A 17,686-nucleotide genomic window follows, 5' to 3' on the forward strand; every position below is an offset into this window, starting at 1 on the left:
ATCGTACAGCTCCTTATGTTTTGTCTATGTTTCTGGGGAAACTCTGATATTATACATTTTGAAAACAAAGTTGTAATGATTATCCCAACCGTCGGGTATTATTAATATTTTTCCTTTTAGACTTCACGTTGAAGGTCTACTCGACGAGTTGGCGCTATGACTCGTCGAGTAGCAGTGGGCCAGGACACGTCAATTAATGAGTGACTCGTCGAGTCGGCATGGGACTCGACGAGTAGGAGATGGCAGTGAAAACCCTAATTTTCAGGGTTTTTACACCCTATATATTGGACCATTAGCGCCTCCCACTGTCCTCTATCACCCTCTTGAGACCCAGAAACCCTAATTGTTGTGAGTGAGAGCTTGGAGAGTGTTTTGGAGCTTTGGGGAGTGACTTTTGTGAAGGAGACTTGTAGATCAAGAGGCTAGCATCAAGATTTCCGTGTGGATCCAGAGTCTACTTCAGTTTGGGCACGCTTTGGAGGTAACCAACTGTTACCTTAACCTCTTTTTCTTCTAGAATCATTCATATGTGAAAACTAGGGCTTTCTTTAGTTATTCATGAAGGGATTTTGGTATGAGAGCTAGATCAGAAGTTGAAACTTCAGATCTGAACCTCTTTTGAGTCCTAAGTCCATAAAGTTTCCAGCTTTTGCAAGGATGAGATTCTTCTATGGTGTAAAGCTCCATTAGAAGCTTATATTGGTAATTAGAGCCTTTAGGGCCTTGCATGTGTGTAAAGTTTGCAACTTTATGTGTTAAACATGCCTTAGAAGCTTGGATCTGTAATCTGGAACCTTGGCATGGTTTAAAAAGTGTCTGCATGGATGAAGGTCTGCAAGGACTCGGCGAGTTGCATAGTCAACTCGGCGAGTCATATGAAGATGGTCGTGAACTCGTCGAGTTGGTGAACAAACTCGGCGAGTCCGTTGAAGATTGCCTTGAACTCGGCGAGTCGTCTAGGGTTTCTCTCAATTCTTGGACACGTATGAACTCGGCGAGTTAAAGGGGAACTCGACGAGCCAATCAAGGATTTCACGACTTCTCGAGTTCAGGAAGGACTCGACGAGTCGGTGAACTGCACTCGACGAGTCGAGTCAACATGGACTGATGACTTTGACTGTGGGCTCGGGAGCATTCCAGTTACGGGCTAAAGGGAGACTCGTACTGTGGGCTCGGGAGCATTCCAGTTACGGGCTAAAGGGAGACTCGTACTGTGGGCTCATGGGTAATCCAGTCTGTAAAGCTGGGGACCCATTACATGTTTTTCAGCTTGTTATGATATTTTTATATGGACTGTATGTGTATCGGTATTTTGGGGGAACTCACTACGCTCTCGGGCTTACAGTTTTAGTTTATTGTTTCAGGTACATCAGGGGATCGCGGCAAGGCGAAGGCGTGATCGTACATCTCCTCATGTTTTGTCTATGTTTCTGGGAAAACTCTGATATTATACATTTTGAAAACAAAGTTGTAATGATTTTTAATGGTTTGAAATGTTTTTAAAAGTTTAAATTGGTTTGAATTTTTGGGTGTTAAAAATTTAGTTATTATCTTAGACACCTAATCCAACAATAAATCCCTATGAACTTTGGTACAAAAAGAAACCAAACTTAGGATATCTTAAAGTTTTAGGTTGTCGGGCTGTTATAAGGCTGATTGAACCAAAAATGAAGACTTTGGGTGAAAGATGGATTGATTGTATCTTCATTGGATATGCTGAGCATTCCAAGGCCTATAGGTTTTATATTATGGAACCCAATGCATATGTTTCAGTTAATACAGTTATAGAATCTAAAGATGTAATATTTGATTAAATCGTTTTTCATCCATATCTAGACCTAAGGATCTGGTTCCTAGTTCCAGTGGAGCTACTAAGGAAGTTGTACCTAATTAGAATGAATCACCTTAGCTTAAGCAAAAGAAAAAGGAAAGGTAAATCATTTGGTAATGATTTTTAGCTTTACCTAGTTGAGGGTTCTAGAGATGAAATTGCAAATAATTATTCGTATTGTTTTAATGTTGAAGAAGATCCTAAAACATTTGATGAAGCAATGAAATCTCAAGATGTTGCTTTCTGGAAAGAAGAAATAAATTATGAGATGGATTCTACTATGGTAAATAATACTTGGGTGTTGTATGATCTACCTTCTGGATGCAAACCTTTGGGTTGCAAGTGGATATTCAAAAGGAAGATGAAAATTAATGGATCAATTGACAAGTTTAAAGCTTTATTGGTTATTCAAGGCTTTAGACAAAGACCTTTCACTAACTACTTTCATACATGTGCTCCAGTTGCTTGTATATCTACCATTAGATTATTAATTACCTTAGTAGCAATTCATAATCTAGTCATTTACTAAATGGATGTTAATATAACATTCTTGAATTGTGATTTGGAGGAGGACATATATGAAACAACTTGATGGTTTATTATGCCTGGAAATGAGCATAAAGTGTGTAAGTTGGTTAAATTGTTGTATGGGTTGAAACAAGTACCAAAATAGTGGCATCAAAAGTTTGATGATGTTGTTTTGTCACATGGTTTCAGGTTGAATCAATCACAAAAGTGTGTGTGTGTGTGTGTATATATATATATATATATATATATATATATATATTAAATTTGATGAGTTTGGTAAAGGAATGATCACATGCTTGTATGTAGATGATATGTTGATCTTTGGCACTGATCAAGGGTAAGTTGACTTGACCAAAGAGTTTTTATCATATCAGTTCTCTATGAAGGATATGGGGGAGGCATAAGTGATTCTTGGAATAAGAATCAAATGTGAGAATCAAGGAATCTCAATTTCACAGTCTCATTACATTGAGAAAGTGCTTAAGAAGTTTAATTGTTTAGATTGTTCTCTTGTGAGTACTCATTTTGATCCAAGTATGAAACTTGTGCCAAATACTGTGAAGCAGTTTCACAACTAGAATATTCAAAGGTCATTGGGTGTTTGATGTATGTTATGATCAACACAAGGCCTGATATTGCATTTGTTGTAGGAAAGCTAAGTAGGTTTACTAGCAATCTTGGTTCTCATCATTGGTAAGTAGTAAGGAGGGTGTTGAAGTATCTTAAGAAACCCATGAACTTTGGCTTGACTTATGTAGGGTTTCCTTTAGTCATTTAAGGATATTCAGATGCTATTTGGATTACCAACATTGAGTACCGCTCTTCTACAAGTGGTTGGGTGTTTCTTCTTGGTGGAGGTATCATTTCACGGGCTTTTAAGAAACAAACATGCATCCCAAATTCAACAATGGAATCTGAATTTGTAGCCTTTGCAGCTGCTGGAAAGTAAGCATAATCGTTGAGGAATTTGATTTATGAAATTCCTTTGTGGCCAAATCCTATATCACCTATTTCTATACATTGTGATAGTGATGCCATCTTTAGGTGTTAGGCACAACATGGTATGTGAGCTCATTACTAATGGTATCATTTATATTGAGTTTGTTTGATCTCAACAAAACTTAGTTGATCACTTGATGAAGGGGTTAGCTAGAGACTTGGTAAAGAAGTCAGTTATTATGACATCCCCAATTTTAAGGCCATTTCAACTTTTTGTTTATGATTTATTTGAAATAGAGTTTATTTATAAATGCAGAATTTGGTTCCGTAAAAGTATTTTTTGAAGAAAATGTTTTTCATTGATTTATTAAAACTTGGGATGTCATAACTGATACAAAACATAAGCATAAACTTTACAGACCTTACAATAATTATACTAATGGCCTAGAACTCCTTGAATCTCTCAACATAGTGTACCTTCAATCCATTAACAGTGATACATAGAAACTGAGTGGGTCAGGTTGGGGAACCTGGTGAGCACATAGGATTTTCAACCCACAAATATATAGTTGTATATTTTATTTTACACAATTAACCCAATTACACATTCCCATTCTTCTCACTCCCTGATCCTAAGATGATGATCGTGATGGACCTATCCTAAAGGATCTCTGTGAGTATATAATATTACTATGGGGGTTCCGTAGCAATATATGTTAATAAGGCAATCCTGAAGAGGAATAGAGTACCCGAATGTTCATCTTTTCTTTTCCCTGAAAAGTATGATCATTAACACCCCAACCGGTGTTCCATCAGACTACCTAGAATAGTTAGTGGTCATCATCTATACTCTATTAGATGACTGGTCCCGGTAGTATAATGTGTGGCCTCTCACCATTACTTTATTTTATTCCCTAAAACTTTTACTACCCAATGTGAATACGATAAAGTAATTTATATAAAATCAAATCATATTATAGCACAAATATCAAGTACACAGATAGCAAGCACATATAACATTTAATATATACTTTATATCTATGTGTAACCTAAAAGTAACTATGCACTCACTTGACTTAGGTGGGTGACTGGTGATCTGGGTAGAGTTTTGCCTAACACCTTAGATGTTTCCTTAACGTGACCTAAGTATGATTAATACATAATCTTAGTTTAATGATCCTGGTTACTAATAGTAGTTTAGATTCATCACTAATCCCATTGTATACATAAAGATCTATCAAATAAGGATCAGTCAGGCATGACAGTTGGGAGGCAGGATCATTTCGGCATAATAGTTTTTCTGAAATCCAACAACCAAGCCAACGTGACCATTTTAGACACCTCTCCCCTAAGTAGATCAATCAATATAATGACTTGGAATTACTGATAAGTCTTATGCATAGGTTCATAATAACGACATATGACTATAAATATAAGTTACACTAAAAACAAAAGAGTGTAGCTTAACTTACATAGGTTTTAGCGAAAAATCGAGAAAATGCACGGCAGGACTCTGAAACCGAAAGCTCTACTTTTTGGACACCTCGACCCCTCAAAACCTTACTAAATACCCTAAGGAACCTCACAAAAATCAGACATAAGAATAGAAGAAAAGTTAGAGAGGTTTGGAGTTGAATTGTGAGGAATGAGCCATGAATTTGGAACTATAAATAGGCAATAAGCAGGTGCACGGTGAGTAGGGCCAATATGCGCGCCTCACATCTTGGCCTGCTGGCTCCAATGCTTGCTTGCCACGTGTCGATGAATCCCTGGTCCACCTCACCCCTTTCTAGAACATGCCATGTTTTGGCATGTCGTTGATCCACGTGTTGGATTTTCATGGTGCCACGTCACCAAGTCTCATGCAAAGTTCGGCCGTTGACCATGCCACGTGTCGCCTCCAGAACGTGCCACATCATCGCGTGCGATTTTCTAGATTTACAAAATGATGTAACTTCTTCATATGAGCTACGTTTTTGGCGTTATTTATATCTCCGTAAAGCTCTCGACGAGATCTACAACTTTCGTTTAGACACCGTCAGCTAACTTTTACTTTATTTTTGAAGTTATATTTTTAACATGCTTAGACTGTTAAAGTCCGTTAAAAATTCATAACTCTCTCATACAATATCCGTTCTCGACTATCTTTATATCGGCGAAATCATATGGGAGAGATCTTCAACTCTCGTTAAGAATGTTTTTCTAACAATCAACCGATCTCTACTTCGGTTTCTAAGTCGTATATTGTTGCGCTAAAACTTCGAAAAATCATAACTTCCCCTTACGAAGTCAGCTTTGGACGTCCTCTATATGAATGCTCTCGGTTTAATGACTACTATGGATTTTGTTTAGATCACTTAGGCTAAAAAGTAATTTATCAAAAATTCACTTTTTATGATACGCAGACATGTGCCATTTTATTCGCGAAACTTCGAATAAGCATAACTTCTTCATATGAAGTCGGATTTTAGCGTTCTTTATATGTACGGAATCCTTATCACATATACTATAACTTATGTTAAGTTTATTTGTCCTAAATAATCTTCTATTAAAAGTCATTTTTAACGCTTATTATCTCTAAATTGACTAGCTCGAATCCGTGGGCGTTACAGTTATAGGGATGTGTTTAAGGCCCACTTGATATATCTATGGGTGAGATACCCAATTCCTTTCTAATACAATGTTAGAAGTTGAATTCAATATGGAAAGCTTGCTTATGGAAATTGGAACACATTTATTTTACTACATCCCAAGGTATGTGATTATAACATGTATAGTTATAGTAGGTTGATTAAGTTCATAATAGTTCTTTTGAAAAAGTGCATTAACAGGTGCATGATATAGAAGGGCTACCTATCAGAGTGCGAAGTATTGTCGCTTGAAGAAGCTTGGGCTAGGCTTTTTATACACTTATGAATGGATAGGGAGACATGGTTGTAATAGTGTCAAGTATGAAACATTAGATATTGTGTTTAACTTATGTGTATGATATCTTCAGTTACTAAAATGAGTTGAAGGCTTCAATCCTTAGGACACCCTAATTCTCGGGTATTTGAAATATGTATTGTAATAATGCGGAAATTCAATCTTCAAGATATTTTCATTTATGCATGAGTTTGTTTTTGTGCTTGTTTTTGGTTAATGAAGGATTACACTAAAATGGGGAAGGAATGTTAGTGATTTTAGTGTTATCAACATATTTTAGTGTAGTTAATATTGCTAGTGAGACAAGTTGAGTTTTGTTTGCTTTCTGAGATTGGAGGTGTGGGGTGCACACTCAAAAAGTCTAATGTGAACTCAGGTATACGGGGGTCCGAGGGCAGCTCCTTTGGGTATAGGGTTCCAAGGGTAAGAGCCCTTTGCGCTTGGCGGGGTCTAGGGGAAGCGCCCCTAGCAGGGTCCAAGGGGCAGAGCCCCTAACTCATGATGATGTTAGATTCGGTTATGTCTAAATAACCATATTTCAACCATCTTTTTGGCGCCACAAACGGATGTAACCCCCGTAAACCAAACTTCAACCGATTTTCTATTGATATATAAAGTTGATTGAAGTTCCAAAATTCAGTTGGAACATATACAAATGAAAATAGATCATTCAATCTTTATGTCTCTCAAAACGACACATCAAGCAAAGGTATTTTGTGTTTTACAATTCGAATTAGGCCTGTAATTCGAATTGGTTTTGCTCTTGGATTATCTTTTTGCTCTTGGATTATCTCACTTCTCAATCCGTGTAGCCTGGACAATAAGGACGATTTACAAATTTTGGAAAGTGTTTGGAAACACAATCCTTGAATCTATCCGAGTTATATATATTGTTATTATGATTCCTTTATTTTCTAACATAAACTATTTTTTTGTCTTCTCATGCATCATTAATAACTTATGTACAATTAGTTAAATGACTGCAAAATACCCAACATTGGGGATCTTTTTAAGTTCTTTCTTTACCTTCTTTGCAAATAAATTAAAAGCAATACAAAACTTACAAGATTTTATTTACTCAACTAAATTTAAAAGATGTAAAATATATGCAAAATTAAAGTTAGGCTTGACAATTTAGTTGAAGTCCATCATGTGTGCTAAATAACCACATACATTGTTTCCTAAAGGATCACATTCTTCGGCAATAGATGGTGTATTATATTGTTTGTTTGTTCTCATGAAATTGTGTCGAAATATAAAAGTAATTTTTCTCACAAGTATTTGGCGAGTTCGTTTGCGAGCTAAATTCTAAAATTGATTACACGTAAAATATGTTTGCGAGACCATAATAAGCTAACCTTATGAACCATTGAATTATGGATGCAAAAGAGTCAAGCTACATGTGAGCTATTTGGTATCAACTCGTTAAACGCTCGACTTGATATCGATTTTAAAAGAGTCCAAGTTGAGGTCGAATTTAATATTAGACTTGTTTATTAAATGAGCTCGAGCTCAAGTTTGTGTTATTAAGCTCGATTAGGATCGCGAGCCTATATATAATATAAAATTTTATTTTTATTTTTATATATTAAAATAAATAAATATTTAGTAAACATCATCTTTTGAAATTAAATTATACCACATATGAGCCGAGCCCAAACACATATAATTCTTCACGAGCTGATCTCGAGTTCGATACCATAATAAATGACCTGAACTAAAAGCCCCAAAACATTTAGACGAGCCGAACTCGAGGTTGATCAGGCTCAAGCTCGTCTTGGCTCGTTTACAACCCGTACAATTAATCAATAATTTTCCATGTTACTTCACATAGTTGCATGGTTATTTTCTAGTAGAAGAAGATTGGTGGATTTTCAGTGCAAATCGGCCAAATACGGTCATTTTAATAAAGGGAAATCTTCGATTAAGTCCCAATATTTTTGGTCAAGTTAAGGTTTAATCCCAACATTTATTTTTTGAACAAAAAAATTCCGATTATCTATTTTTATATCATAATCTTTCATTTTATGTTGAAAAAACATAACGACTGTTTCACTAATTTGGGCAAAATATAAAATAATCGGGACTTTTCCTGTTCAAAAAATAAAAATTAAGATTAAACCGTAAACTAGCTTAAAATATTATGACTATCTCAAGGATTTTTCTTTAATAAATATCAAAGATTGTTCTTTAATAAATATCTTATAAAAGATGATGTTTGTAACTTGGTTTGGTGTTTTAAGAAGAATAGGAATATTCTTATAGGTTCTAATTCTTCATTTATAGCTTTGATCCCAAACCTGAATGATCCCAAATTTATTGTTGATTTTAGGCCTATAAGTCTTATACGATGTCAATATAAAATCATTGGTAAATTACTTGCAAATCATTTGGCTATGGTTATTGATTCGATAGTAAGTAAGGAACAATCTGCTTTTATTAAAGGTCATCAGATTCTTGATGGTCATTTGATATTAAGTGATATTATTGCGTATTATAAGTGTTGCAAGAAAAAATCTTATGGTTTTCAAAGTGAACTTTGAGAAAGCATATGATTCCCTTTCCTGGGATTTTCTTTTTCAAGTCATGAATAAGATGGGTTTCACTGAAGTTTGGTGTGATTGGGTTAAAGCGACGTTGATTTCCTCTAGAGCTTCAATTCTTGTGAACGGGACCCCTACTGAGGAATTTCAAGTTCAACGAGGTCTTAGGCAGGGAGACCCTCTATCTCCTATTCTTTTTGTTATGGCTATGGAAGGTTTTCATTTAGGTTTGTATGAAGCTAGCAGATCTCGAATTTTCAAAAGAGTTTCGATTGGAAATTCTGAATTGGAAATTTCTCATATTTTATACACTGATGATGCTATCCTTTTATGTGATTTGGAGGTGGATAACGCTAGAAAAACTATGAGTATGCTTTCAGCCTTTCAGCTTGCTTCTGGTCTAAAATTTTACTTATCTAAAAGTAAGTTATCAGGGATTGGAGTGGATTTTGATTGCGTTCAAATGGTTGTTGGAATGATAGGGTGTAGTGCTATCCGTTTGCCTTTTTTATACCAGTTGGAGGTAATATGAATAAGATGGCATCCTAGAATTTTCTAATTGACAAATTTGTGCGGAAATATTCTTCTTCGAAAGCTAAACTTCTTTCCATTGACGGTCGTTTGACTTTACTTATGTTCTTGATGGGCAGTATGCACATATATCCAATGTCTATTTGTAAGGTCCCTTATTCGGTTCTTAAAGTTCTTGAAGTGTTACGTGCCGGATTTTTTTGGGGTGCAGACATTGGTGAAAAGAAAATACATTGGATCTCTTGGAATCACGTTCTTAACTCTAATGAATCAGGAGGGTTAGGGATTAGCAGCTTGGTTGCTTTTGATAGAGCTTTACTTTACCGGTGGAAGTGGTGTTTTTTATAATTCTTGGATTCTTTGTGGGCTAAGGTGGTGTATAGTTTACATTTTTCTATAACATGGGATGTGGTTGGATCTAATTGATTTGGGGCGTTTAATCCCCGGGTGAATATGAGTAAATGCATTCATTATTTGAAAATGAAAGGTTTTAATCTTGATGATTATTATGTTAAAAAAGTGAGCAATGGGCTAGCTACTAGTTTTTGGCTAGATTATTGGACAAGTTTAGGCTTGCTAAAAGATCTTTTTCCGCACGTCTTTGTGCTTGATTCTTCATCAACAGCGTGTATTGCTGATAGGAATTCGCCAGAGAAGCTTTTAGCTGCATTTGGTAGATTACCAAGAGTGGGAGCTCCGAAATCTCAATGGAGTGCGTTGTGCTCTTTAATTCATAAGTATGTCTTCATGGAGGTTCCTGATAGATTTGTGTGGGATTTAGAGCTTCATGGTGATTTTTCGGTCTCTTCTACTAGGAAATTCATTGATTCTTGCTTGTTGATTGGCTCTCCTATTGCTACCAGATGGAATCATTTGATCCCAATAAAAGTAAATGTCCTTATTTGGAGAATTGAGCGGGATAAATTTCCTACAAGATTAAATCTTAGAGATAAAGGGATTTATTTAGATTCATTTCTTTGCCCTTTATGTTCGTATGTTGGGGAGTCTACATAACATATTTTCTCTTCGTGTAGCGTTTTAAAGTCGATTTGGAGTATGATTGCAACTTGGTGGAATCTAATTACCCCTCCTAATCTAACCGTGGCTTCGATTTTGTCTTGGGCTGACGTGTTAAAGATTGATCAGAAGTCCAAGTTGAAGTTTGAAGCGGTCATTGATGTTGCTTTTTGGTGTATTTGGAGTTTTCGCAACAAAATCGTTTTCGGAAAGGTAAAGCCTAGAAAAGATGAGTTATTTGATGATATTCGTCATGTTTCCTATTTTTGGATTTCGAATAGAAGTAGGAAAAATATCAAATCAAATAGCACAAAACAAAGTGGAATAACTCTCCAATTTTATTGAGAAAATATAACTCTAAAAACTCAATATTGTTTTCTGCATAGTTCCATGCCTCGGTATATATATATATATATATATATATATATATATATATATATATATATATATATATATATATATATATATATATATATATATATATATTCCAAAACTACCAACTTGTAGAATAAGATTAGGAAACTTAAACCAACTTGCTTAAGCTTCAAGTTTACTTGGACTCCAAGTCCTACATGACTTAGGATTCCAACAATCACCCCCGAATCTCTAAGTCCTTTTAGAGACTTCTTCGATCCCGATCAAGCTTCGCATTTCCTTGAGCTTGGTTCGAGCTAGTGGTTTTGTAAGAATATCCGCCCTTTGTTCTTCACTGATAATGTATTCCACCTCCACCTGATTGTTTTCAACACAATTAGGAATAAAGTGAAACCTCGTGTGAATGTGTTTACTCCTTCCATGAAAAACGGGATTCTTCGTTAGTTCGATAGCCGACTTGTTATCAGCTCTAAGAACCACTTTCTCTTGCGCCTTATTCATGATTTCTCTAAGCAAATCTTGAAGCCATATTGTTTAACATGCAGTCGTCGTGGCCGCCATGAATTCCGCCTCGCAAGATGATAAAGCAACGATATCTTGCTTTTGCGAACACCATGTAATTGGAGATGACCCGTAGTAGAAAATGTGACCGGTTGTGCTTTTTCCGTCATCCGGGTCAACATTGTGACTACTATCACTATAACCAATAAGTCGCCTTTGTCCCATCCTCTCGTACTTGATTATGTATCCCGTTGTTCCTCGTAAGTACCTTAGAATGTGTTTGATTGCACCACCATGTGATTCTCTTGGACTTTGCATGTATCGGCTAACAACTCCAACCGCATATGCCATATCGGGTCTTGTTTGCAAGAGATATCTAAGACATCCTACCACCTTCCGATATTGTGTCGGGTCGATTTCAGGTTTATCTTTGGCCTTCGACAATTTATTTCCCGGTTCCATTGGAATGTGGGTAGGATTTCAATCATGTAAACCGGCTTCTTTTAGAATGCGTTGAGCATATGCTTCTTGCTTAGTAATCCCTGCTTCCTCTTGCTTAACTTCAATGCCAAGGTAATACGTCAATATTCCAAGATCCGACATCTCAATGTTCTTGGACATCTCTAATTTTAGCCTCTTGATCATGCTCAAATTTGTACCTGTGACAAATAAATCATCAACATAAATTGCTAAAATTAGCAAGTTAGATCCTTCACTTTTCCTGTACACCGATGGTTCTTTCATGCACTTTTGAAATTTCATACTCTTCAAAATCCCGTCAAGCTTCGTGTTCCATGCTCGAGGTGCTTGTCTTAGACCATATAGTGCTTTTGTAAGGCGATATACTTTATTCTCGTTGCCTTTCTTTATATAGCCTTCCGGTTGCGATATGTAAATGGTTTCCTTTAATTCTCCATGTAAGAATGTCGTTTTAACATCTAAGTGGTGAAGCTCCCACCCATGAGTAGCAGCTAGCTAAGGCTATAAGAAATCGGATGGTTTCGATTCGAGCTACCGGTGCAACTACTTCTTAAAAATCAATACCGGGTTGTTGCACCTACCCTTTAGCAACCAACCTTGCCTTGTATTTATTAATGGTGCCGTCTGCAGTTTTCTTCAATTTGAACACCCACTTGAGTCCAATTGGCTTCACCTCCATAGGCTTGTTCACGATAGTTAAAGTATTATTCTTGTTTATCGAATTAATTTCCGCATCCATGGCTTTAACCCACTCTGGTTCTTTCTTCGCTTCTTCAACCGATACCGGCTTGTCATTGGTTGTTAGAAGGAGTTGTTCGAGATTATCAAGATCAAGCTCATAATCTTGAAATCGTCTTGGAGGTACTCTTGTTCTCGAGGGCCTTTAGTTTGCAGTTCCTTGTTGAACATTATTATTAACCGGACTTGGTTGTTCATTTGGATCATTATTTACACCGTTTCCTTGGTTGTTGTTCGTCTCGTCTCTCGGATAGTCCCATGGTATTATGAATGAGCCCGGTTCTTCAATGTTGGTTCCTGTTTCTTTAAACCAATCCCACCCTTTGGTTTCATCAAAAATAACATCTCGACTTACGATTATTTTGTGTCATTGGGTTAAATAATCGATAAGCTTTCGTACCCGGTTCGGAACCAACATGCAGTAGTGGTTTTGATCTTGCATCCAACTTCTTTAGATTAACCGGTTCAACTTTTGCATGTGCTAGACACCCAAATATACGGACATTTTCTAAATTCGGTTTTCTTTTATACAACTTTTCGTATGGAGTTGTATCACCAAGGACTCTTGTGTAAACGCGATTGATTAGATTTGTAGAGTGATTTACCGCTTCTCCCCATAAGTAGTTTAGAACATGCATTGCCTTCATTATACTTCGTGTCATGTCCATAAGTGTTCGGTTTCCTCGTTCCACAATTCCCTTCTGTTGTGGAGAGTATGGGGCGGTAACACTACTACAAAACCGATAATAGAGTACTGTTAAAATAGGTATTATAATACGGTTATGTGGCCGTATTCTAAGGGGGGAGTTTCCTATTTGAAGCTTTAATAGAGTACGGTTATACAACCGTACTCTATAAGTACAATATAATACTGTTCTTTATAAACAACCGTATTTTATAACTAGAAAATTTATTAAAAAAAATAGATTGCAGTTTTGTGTGGCTGAGACATGTTACTGAGTTTGGGCTTGTGATCACTATCTATCAAATTGATTCAAGCTTCATACCTGAAGAGAACTAAGTCCCGCTCAGAAAATAATAGGAATAATCAAGCCATAATCATAACTAAATTGACAGATCTTACTGCAAGATTGAAGCAACTGGAAAATTCAAATTGGATGTAAATGTTAAAGTTAGATGGTTGTCGGCTTGTCGCAAAGCAAAATTTACACTTCATTGTACCACAATTAAGGTTGCAATTTCATCAGATCAATGTAAGCAACAAGGGTAACTAGAAATTCTAATCTATCTATGCTAATCTACAGCTTCAGGCATTCCTTGGATAAGAATTTGAGATTTCAATGATGTGTTATGTTGGTCGCTCTCTTTAAGTCATTCCAATTTCCTTTCTGAGATTAAGTCCCTTGCTTCATCATAACATAAATCATTCAGCCATATAATTAAAGTCACCTTAAAAGTAAACCATATCTGCCTCATATATCGTTGACAAACCATCATCCAGATACTATTAAGAGCAACACCGGTTAAAATAAAAACATGTCAATGAAAGAATGTACCCACATATGCTACACAAAGAATTTGAATCGAAGATCACAGTCTGCATGCCTAAATGATCCACATCCAAAGGGAGTTGTTTCCGACCATCCTAAAAAGAATCAAGATATCTCGGGAAGCGGAAGAGACTGCTTAGGATGAATGTCTGGGTAACAAAGACGAGGAGGTGTAGTCAACGAGATAACTCAATGTAAAATAAAAAATAAGTTGAGCACGCAAAAAAGTAAGATAAGAATAGGAATGGTAGCATACTTACCCGCCGAAGTAAAAGACATTGCCCGAAATATACATAATCAAAATTGTAATTGCAACGATTTCCGGCCTCTTGATCTGTAGAAAAATGATAATTCACAAACCACATAATCTGAATTTGGCGATTGTGGTCCACAGACCCTTAACAAATCTCATCCTTAACATTAAATTGAAACTATATGTCATGTTTTAAGTAAGCTAAAACAAAGATTACCTTAGCTTCCCCTCATTTTTTAATCAAAACCACATGATAATGCATGCCTCCATTACCTCCAATAAACACCAGATTAACTATTACTTTTAGAGAAAAGACTTCCTGCAGCCATAGTGAAGGAAATTGATAATATAATAAAGAGATAACATCTCACAAAGTGGAATTGAACAACTTTTCGATTAGGCTTTTCTTCCTGTAATAGTTGATCTCCAACAAAACAGCCACACAAGCTAACGACATATATAGACATTATATCAAACAGTTGGTCTACAATAAAGCAACTGCAAATACTTTATGCACAATATCTTTGATTTTTTCCCTTATCTTGGTTGACTAATGAACCTGAAGTGAATCAAAAGGAAACCAAGAACAAGTTCAAAATTGAAAAATGAGTACTAATTCCATGAAACAGTATTTTAGACGTTACCCACATCGATCGAGAAGGAGGTCCGATCAATGGTTCCATCTCTATTATTCACCCCCAGATATGCATTGTCGCCGTTAATGATCAAAAGTTCCTAAACGAACCATGGATTTTAGTGCAAATGAGGGGGGATAGACGATAGTTGATGAAGGAAGAACCCTAAACAAACCCCTATGCGTTTGAGTAAATATTTGAGAGTGGGGGTTAGGATGTGGGTAGGGAGCGGGAAAATGAAACTTTGCTTTAGTGGGAAATTGAAAATTTCATTTTAAACGCTAAGAAAATATGGCTAACCTAACCAGCCGTTTTTATGTAGTTTTTCTAGATAAACACCAAATATATTACTATCCTTTGTTTCTCAACCATACTTTATGTCCTTCCCGAAACCCATTTCTGATTATATAATACCGAATCCATTATAACAGTATTATATTTAGAGTTTTCTATTAGCCCTTTTGTAGTAGTGTAAGGTGGCGTTTGACTCCGTTTTGATCACAAAAAGAATTAAACTCGAGAGAAGTAAACTCACCTCCTCGATCATTTCTAAACACTTTCAAAGGCTTTCCAATTTCATTCTCCACCAAAGCTTTAAATTTTTTGAAGTGTGTAAACGCCTCACTCTTTTCTTTCATGAGATAAATCCACATAAATCGTGAAAAATCATCAATTAGTGTAAAAATATACCGATTTTGACCCTTGGTTACCGGCGTGACCGGACCGCATAAATCACCATGAACTAGTTCCAATGGTCGTTTTGCTTTGTATGTTGTCATAGTCGGGAATGACTTTCTTGTTTGCTTGCCCACCAAGCAAGACTCACACAATTGATTCTCGTGATCAAATTTGGGTAACCCTTTCACTAAACCTTTCTTGAACATCCTTTTCATTGACTCGAAATTGATGTGCCCAAGTCTCGCATGCCATCGTCATGTATCTTCACTTAGTCTTGAATGAAGGCAGATAGGTACAACAATTTGTAATTTTATTTTATAGAGGCGGTTTGGAATTCTTTGTACCTTCATTAATAAGCAATTATCGGCATCGTGCATGGTCAAATAGTAGTCTTTCATTCGAATATCACACCAGGCTTCGGTTGCTTGTCCGAGACTAATAATATTGTTCTTGAGATCCGGTATGTAGTAAATCTCCGTCATCAGCCTTTGTTGACCCCTCTTGCCTTGGAAAAGTATAACACCTTTTCCTTTGATTTTTACACATGAATTATCTCCAAATTTAACCCTCCCGGTTATGCCTTCATCAAATTCGGAGAAAAATGACCGATTTCCCGTCATGTGATTGTTTGCCCCATTATCCAAGTACCACACATCGTTGTCTTGTGAGTCGTATCGAGACGGTATCACCTTTTCTTCGTTTAAAAATACGGTCTCGTCGGTATCGTAATATTCGGCAAAATTACTTTCTTGTAAGTTTTTAATTCGATCCGGACATTGAGATGCGAAGTGGCCCGGTTTATCGCACCGGTAATAAATAATTTTGGACCGGTCTTTTTTTGGTTTGTGGTTCGGATCAGAATTAGAATTGGGCTTCCCACCTTGGGCTTGTGTTGAATTTTTTGATTTATTTATGTATGGGTTGTGATTGGATTTGGGCCCATTTGAACTTTTTGATCCAGCTGACCCAGATCCGGATCCGTCTCTTTGATTATACCCACCCGATCCACCAGCCCCTTTCCATTTGCCCTTCGTCGCTCCATGGTTCTTCCGATTCGAGCTTCCATCATGGTCGACGAACAGAGCCCTCGTCTGATCCTCACCACCGATCTCGTCCTCCCTAATCCGCTCCTCATATGCCTTAACTCTTCCCACAACATCCTCGAAGCCGATTGTCTTCAAGTCCAGTACTTGTTCCAAGGAAGCGACAATATGGATGAAGTTTCTCGGTACCGATTTTAGAAATTTCTTGACCATCTTGTATTCTTCAACCGATTCACCAAGGGATGCTACTTCAGATGCGATTCTAGCTAGTTTCCTTGCAAACGAGTCGATCGATTCCGAGTCAGTCATCCTCAATTGGTCGAATTCTGCCATCAAGGTTTGTAACCTTGCCTCCTTTACACGGTCTGCACCTACATGACTTGTTTTGATTGCTTCCCAGAGTTGTTTTGCAATTTCCACATCGCCGATCTGCATAATCAGGGATTCAGGGATTGCCTGATACAAAAGCCCCATTGCCAGGTAGTTTTTCTCTTCATTCTCTTCTGTTCTTGGGTCAATTACACTCCATGCCTTATGAATTCTTAGCACAACCTTCATACGCAGGGAGAAAACTGTGTAATTTATGGAATTAAGCATGGGACATTGAACTAACGTTGATCCAATTTCCTTCACACTCACCGAAGCAGGTCCTCCGTCTCCCCCTGCATCAGCCATGTTGACCTGACTCGTCATGTAAGTCCCCAAAATGCTTGTGTATTAATCAGATCCAATTGATGGTGCGGAATCCCAATCAATTGGATGATGTCATATCAAATAGAAGAGAAGAATAACTTGAATCTTCAATGTATTGAATAGATTGGAATGATGCTCATTTACATGAGATTCACACACACAAAACCTCTCTCTAGTTTCTCTCTCTAGAATACCTTACCCCCTCTTGTTTATTCTCTACTCCTCACCCCTTACACCTATATTTATAGGGAACATGGTCCGAACACAGTTCACGGTCGTGATTGGGTTTACGGCCGTAAACCCGTTTACGGCCGTAAACACCTACCTAGCCGTAAACACATAAAATATTACATAAAAATACAATTTGCTAGAAAAGTAAAGTATAAACCATATTTTGACCCAACAATCTCCCCCTTGGTTTATAGCTTTCTTTTCTTTTCTTAAATGACCCAACAAACTCCCCCT

The 17,686-nt window shown here is 36.8% G+C and overlaps 2 protein-coding genes and 1 pseudogene across 2 annotated transcripts; 1 reads left to right on the plus strand and 2 right to left on the minus strand.

Annotated features, from left to right (window-relative positions):
* The first annotated feature begins 8,818 nt into the window (after positions 1-8,818).
* Positions 8,819-10,311, plus strand: LOC145114001 (uncharacterized). The gene is made up of 3 exons (XM_079050027.1): positions 8,819-9,289; positions 9,448-9,634; positions 9,785-10,311. Exons 1-3 carry the CDS (start codon positions 8,819-8,821, stop codon positions 10,309-10,311), a joined length of 1,185 nt encoding a protein of 394 aa, XP_078906153.1.
* A 912-nt stretch (positions 10,312-11,223) lies between these two features.
* Positions 11,224-11,652, minus strand: LOC145114002 (secreted RxLR effector protein 161 pseudogene; annotated as a pseudogene).
* Positions 11,653-12,553: 901 nt separating this feature from the next.
* LOC145114003 (uncharacterized) lies at positions 12,554-17,203 on the minus strand. The gene is made up of 4 exons (XM_079050028.1): positions 15,830-17,203; positions 14,180-14,253; positions 12,809-13,140; positions 12,554-12,711 (listed from the first exon to the last, which is right to left on the minus strand). The coding sequence occupies exons 1-4, from the start codon at positions 17,201-17,203 to the stop codon at positions 12,554-12,556; spliced, it is 1,938 nt and encodes a 645-aa protein (XP_078906154.1).
* Between the last annotated feature and the right edge of the window lie 483 nt (positions 17,204-17,686).

This window comes from Lactuca virosa, chromosome 5, assembly GCF_052849685.1.
Source record: "Lactuca virosa cultivar CGN04683 chromosome 5, Lactuca_virosa_CGN04683_v6, whole genome shotgun sequence".
Lineage (NCBI taxonomy): Eukaryota > Viridiplantae > Streptophyta > Magnoliopsida > Asterales > Asteraceae > Lactuca > Lactuca virosa.

What these genes read in the sequence shown, in the direction of transcription:
- LOC145114001 (XM_079050027.1), top strand. Translation starts at nt 8,819, where the DNA reads ATGGGTTTCACTGAAGTTTGGTGTGATTGGGTTAAAGCGACGTTGATT. An exon ending in CTTTTTTATACCAGTTGGAG is followed by an intron (nt 9,290 to 9,447) that starts GTAATATGAATA and finishes TCTATTTGTAAG; the next exon opens with GTCCCTTATTCGGTTCTTAA. An exon ending in ACTTTACCGGTGGAAGTGGT is followed by an intron (nt 9,635 to 9,784) that starts GTTTTTTATAAT and finishes TGAAAATGAAAG; the next exon opens with GTTTTAATCTTGATGATTAT.
- LOC145114003 (XM_079050028.1), bottom strand. Translation starts at nt 17,203, where the DNA reads ATGGCTGATGCAGGGGGAGACGGAGGACCTGCTTCGGTGAGTGTGAAG. An exon ending in AATGTCTTTTACTTCGGCGG is followed by an intron (nt 13,141 to 14,179) that starts GTAAGTATGCTA and finishes TCGGTTTTGTAG; the next exon opens with TAGTGTTACCGCCCCATACT. An exon ending in GCATGTTGGTTCCGAACCGG is followed by an intron (nt 12,712 to 12,808) that starts GTACGAAAGCTT and finishes ATTGGTTTAAAG; the next exon opens with AAACAGGAACCAACATTGAA.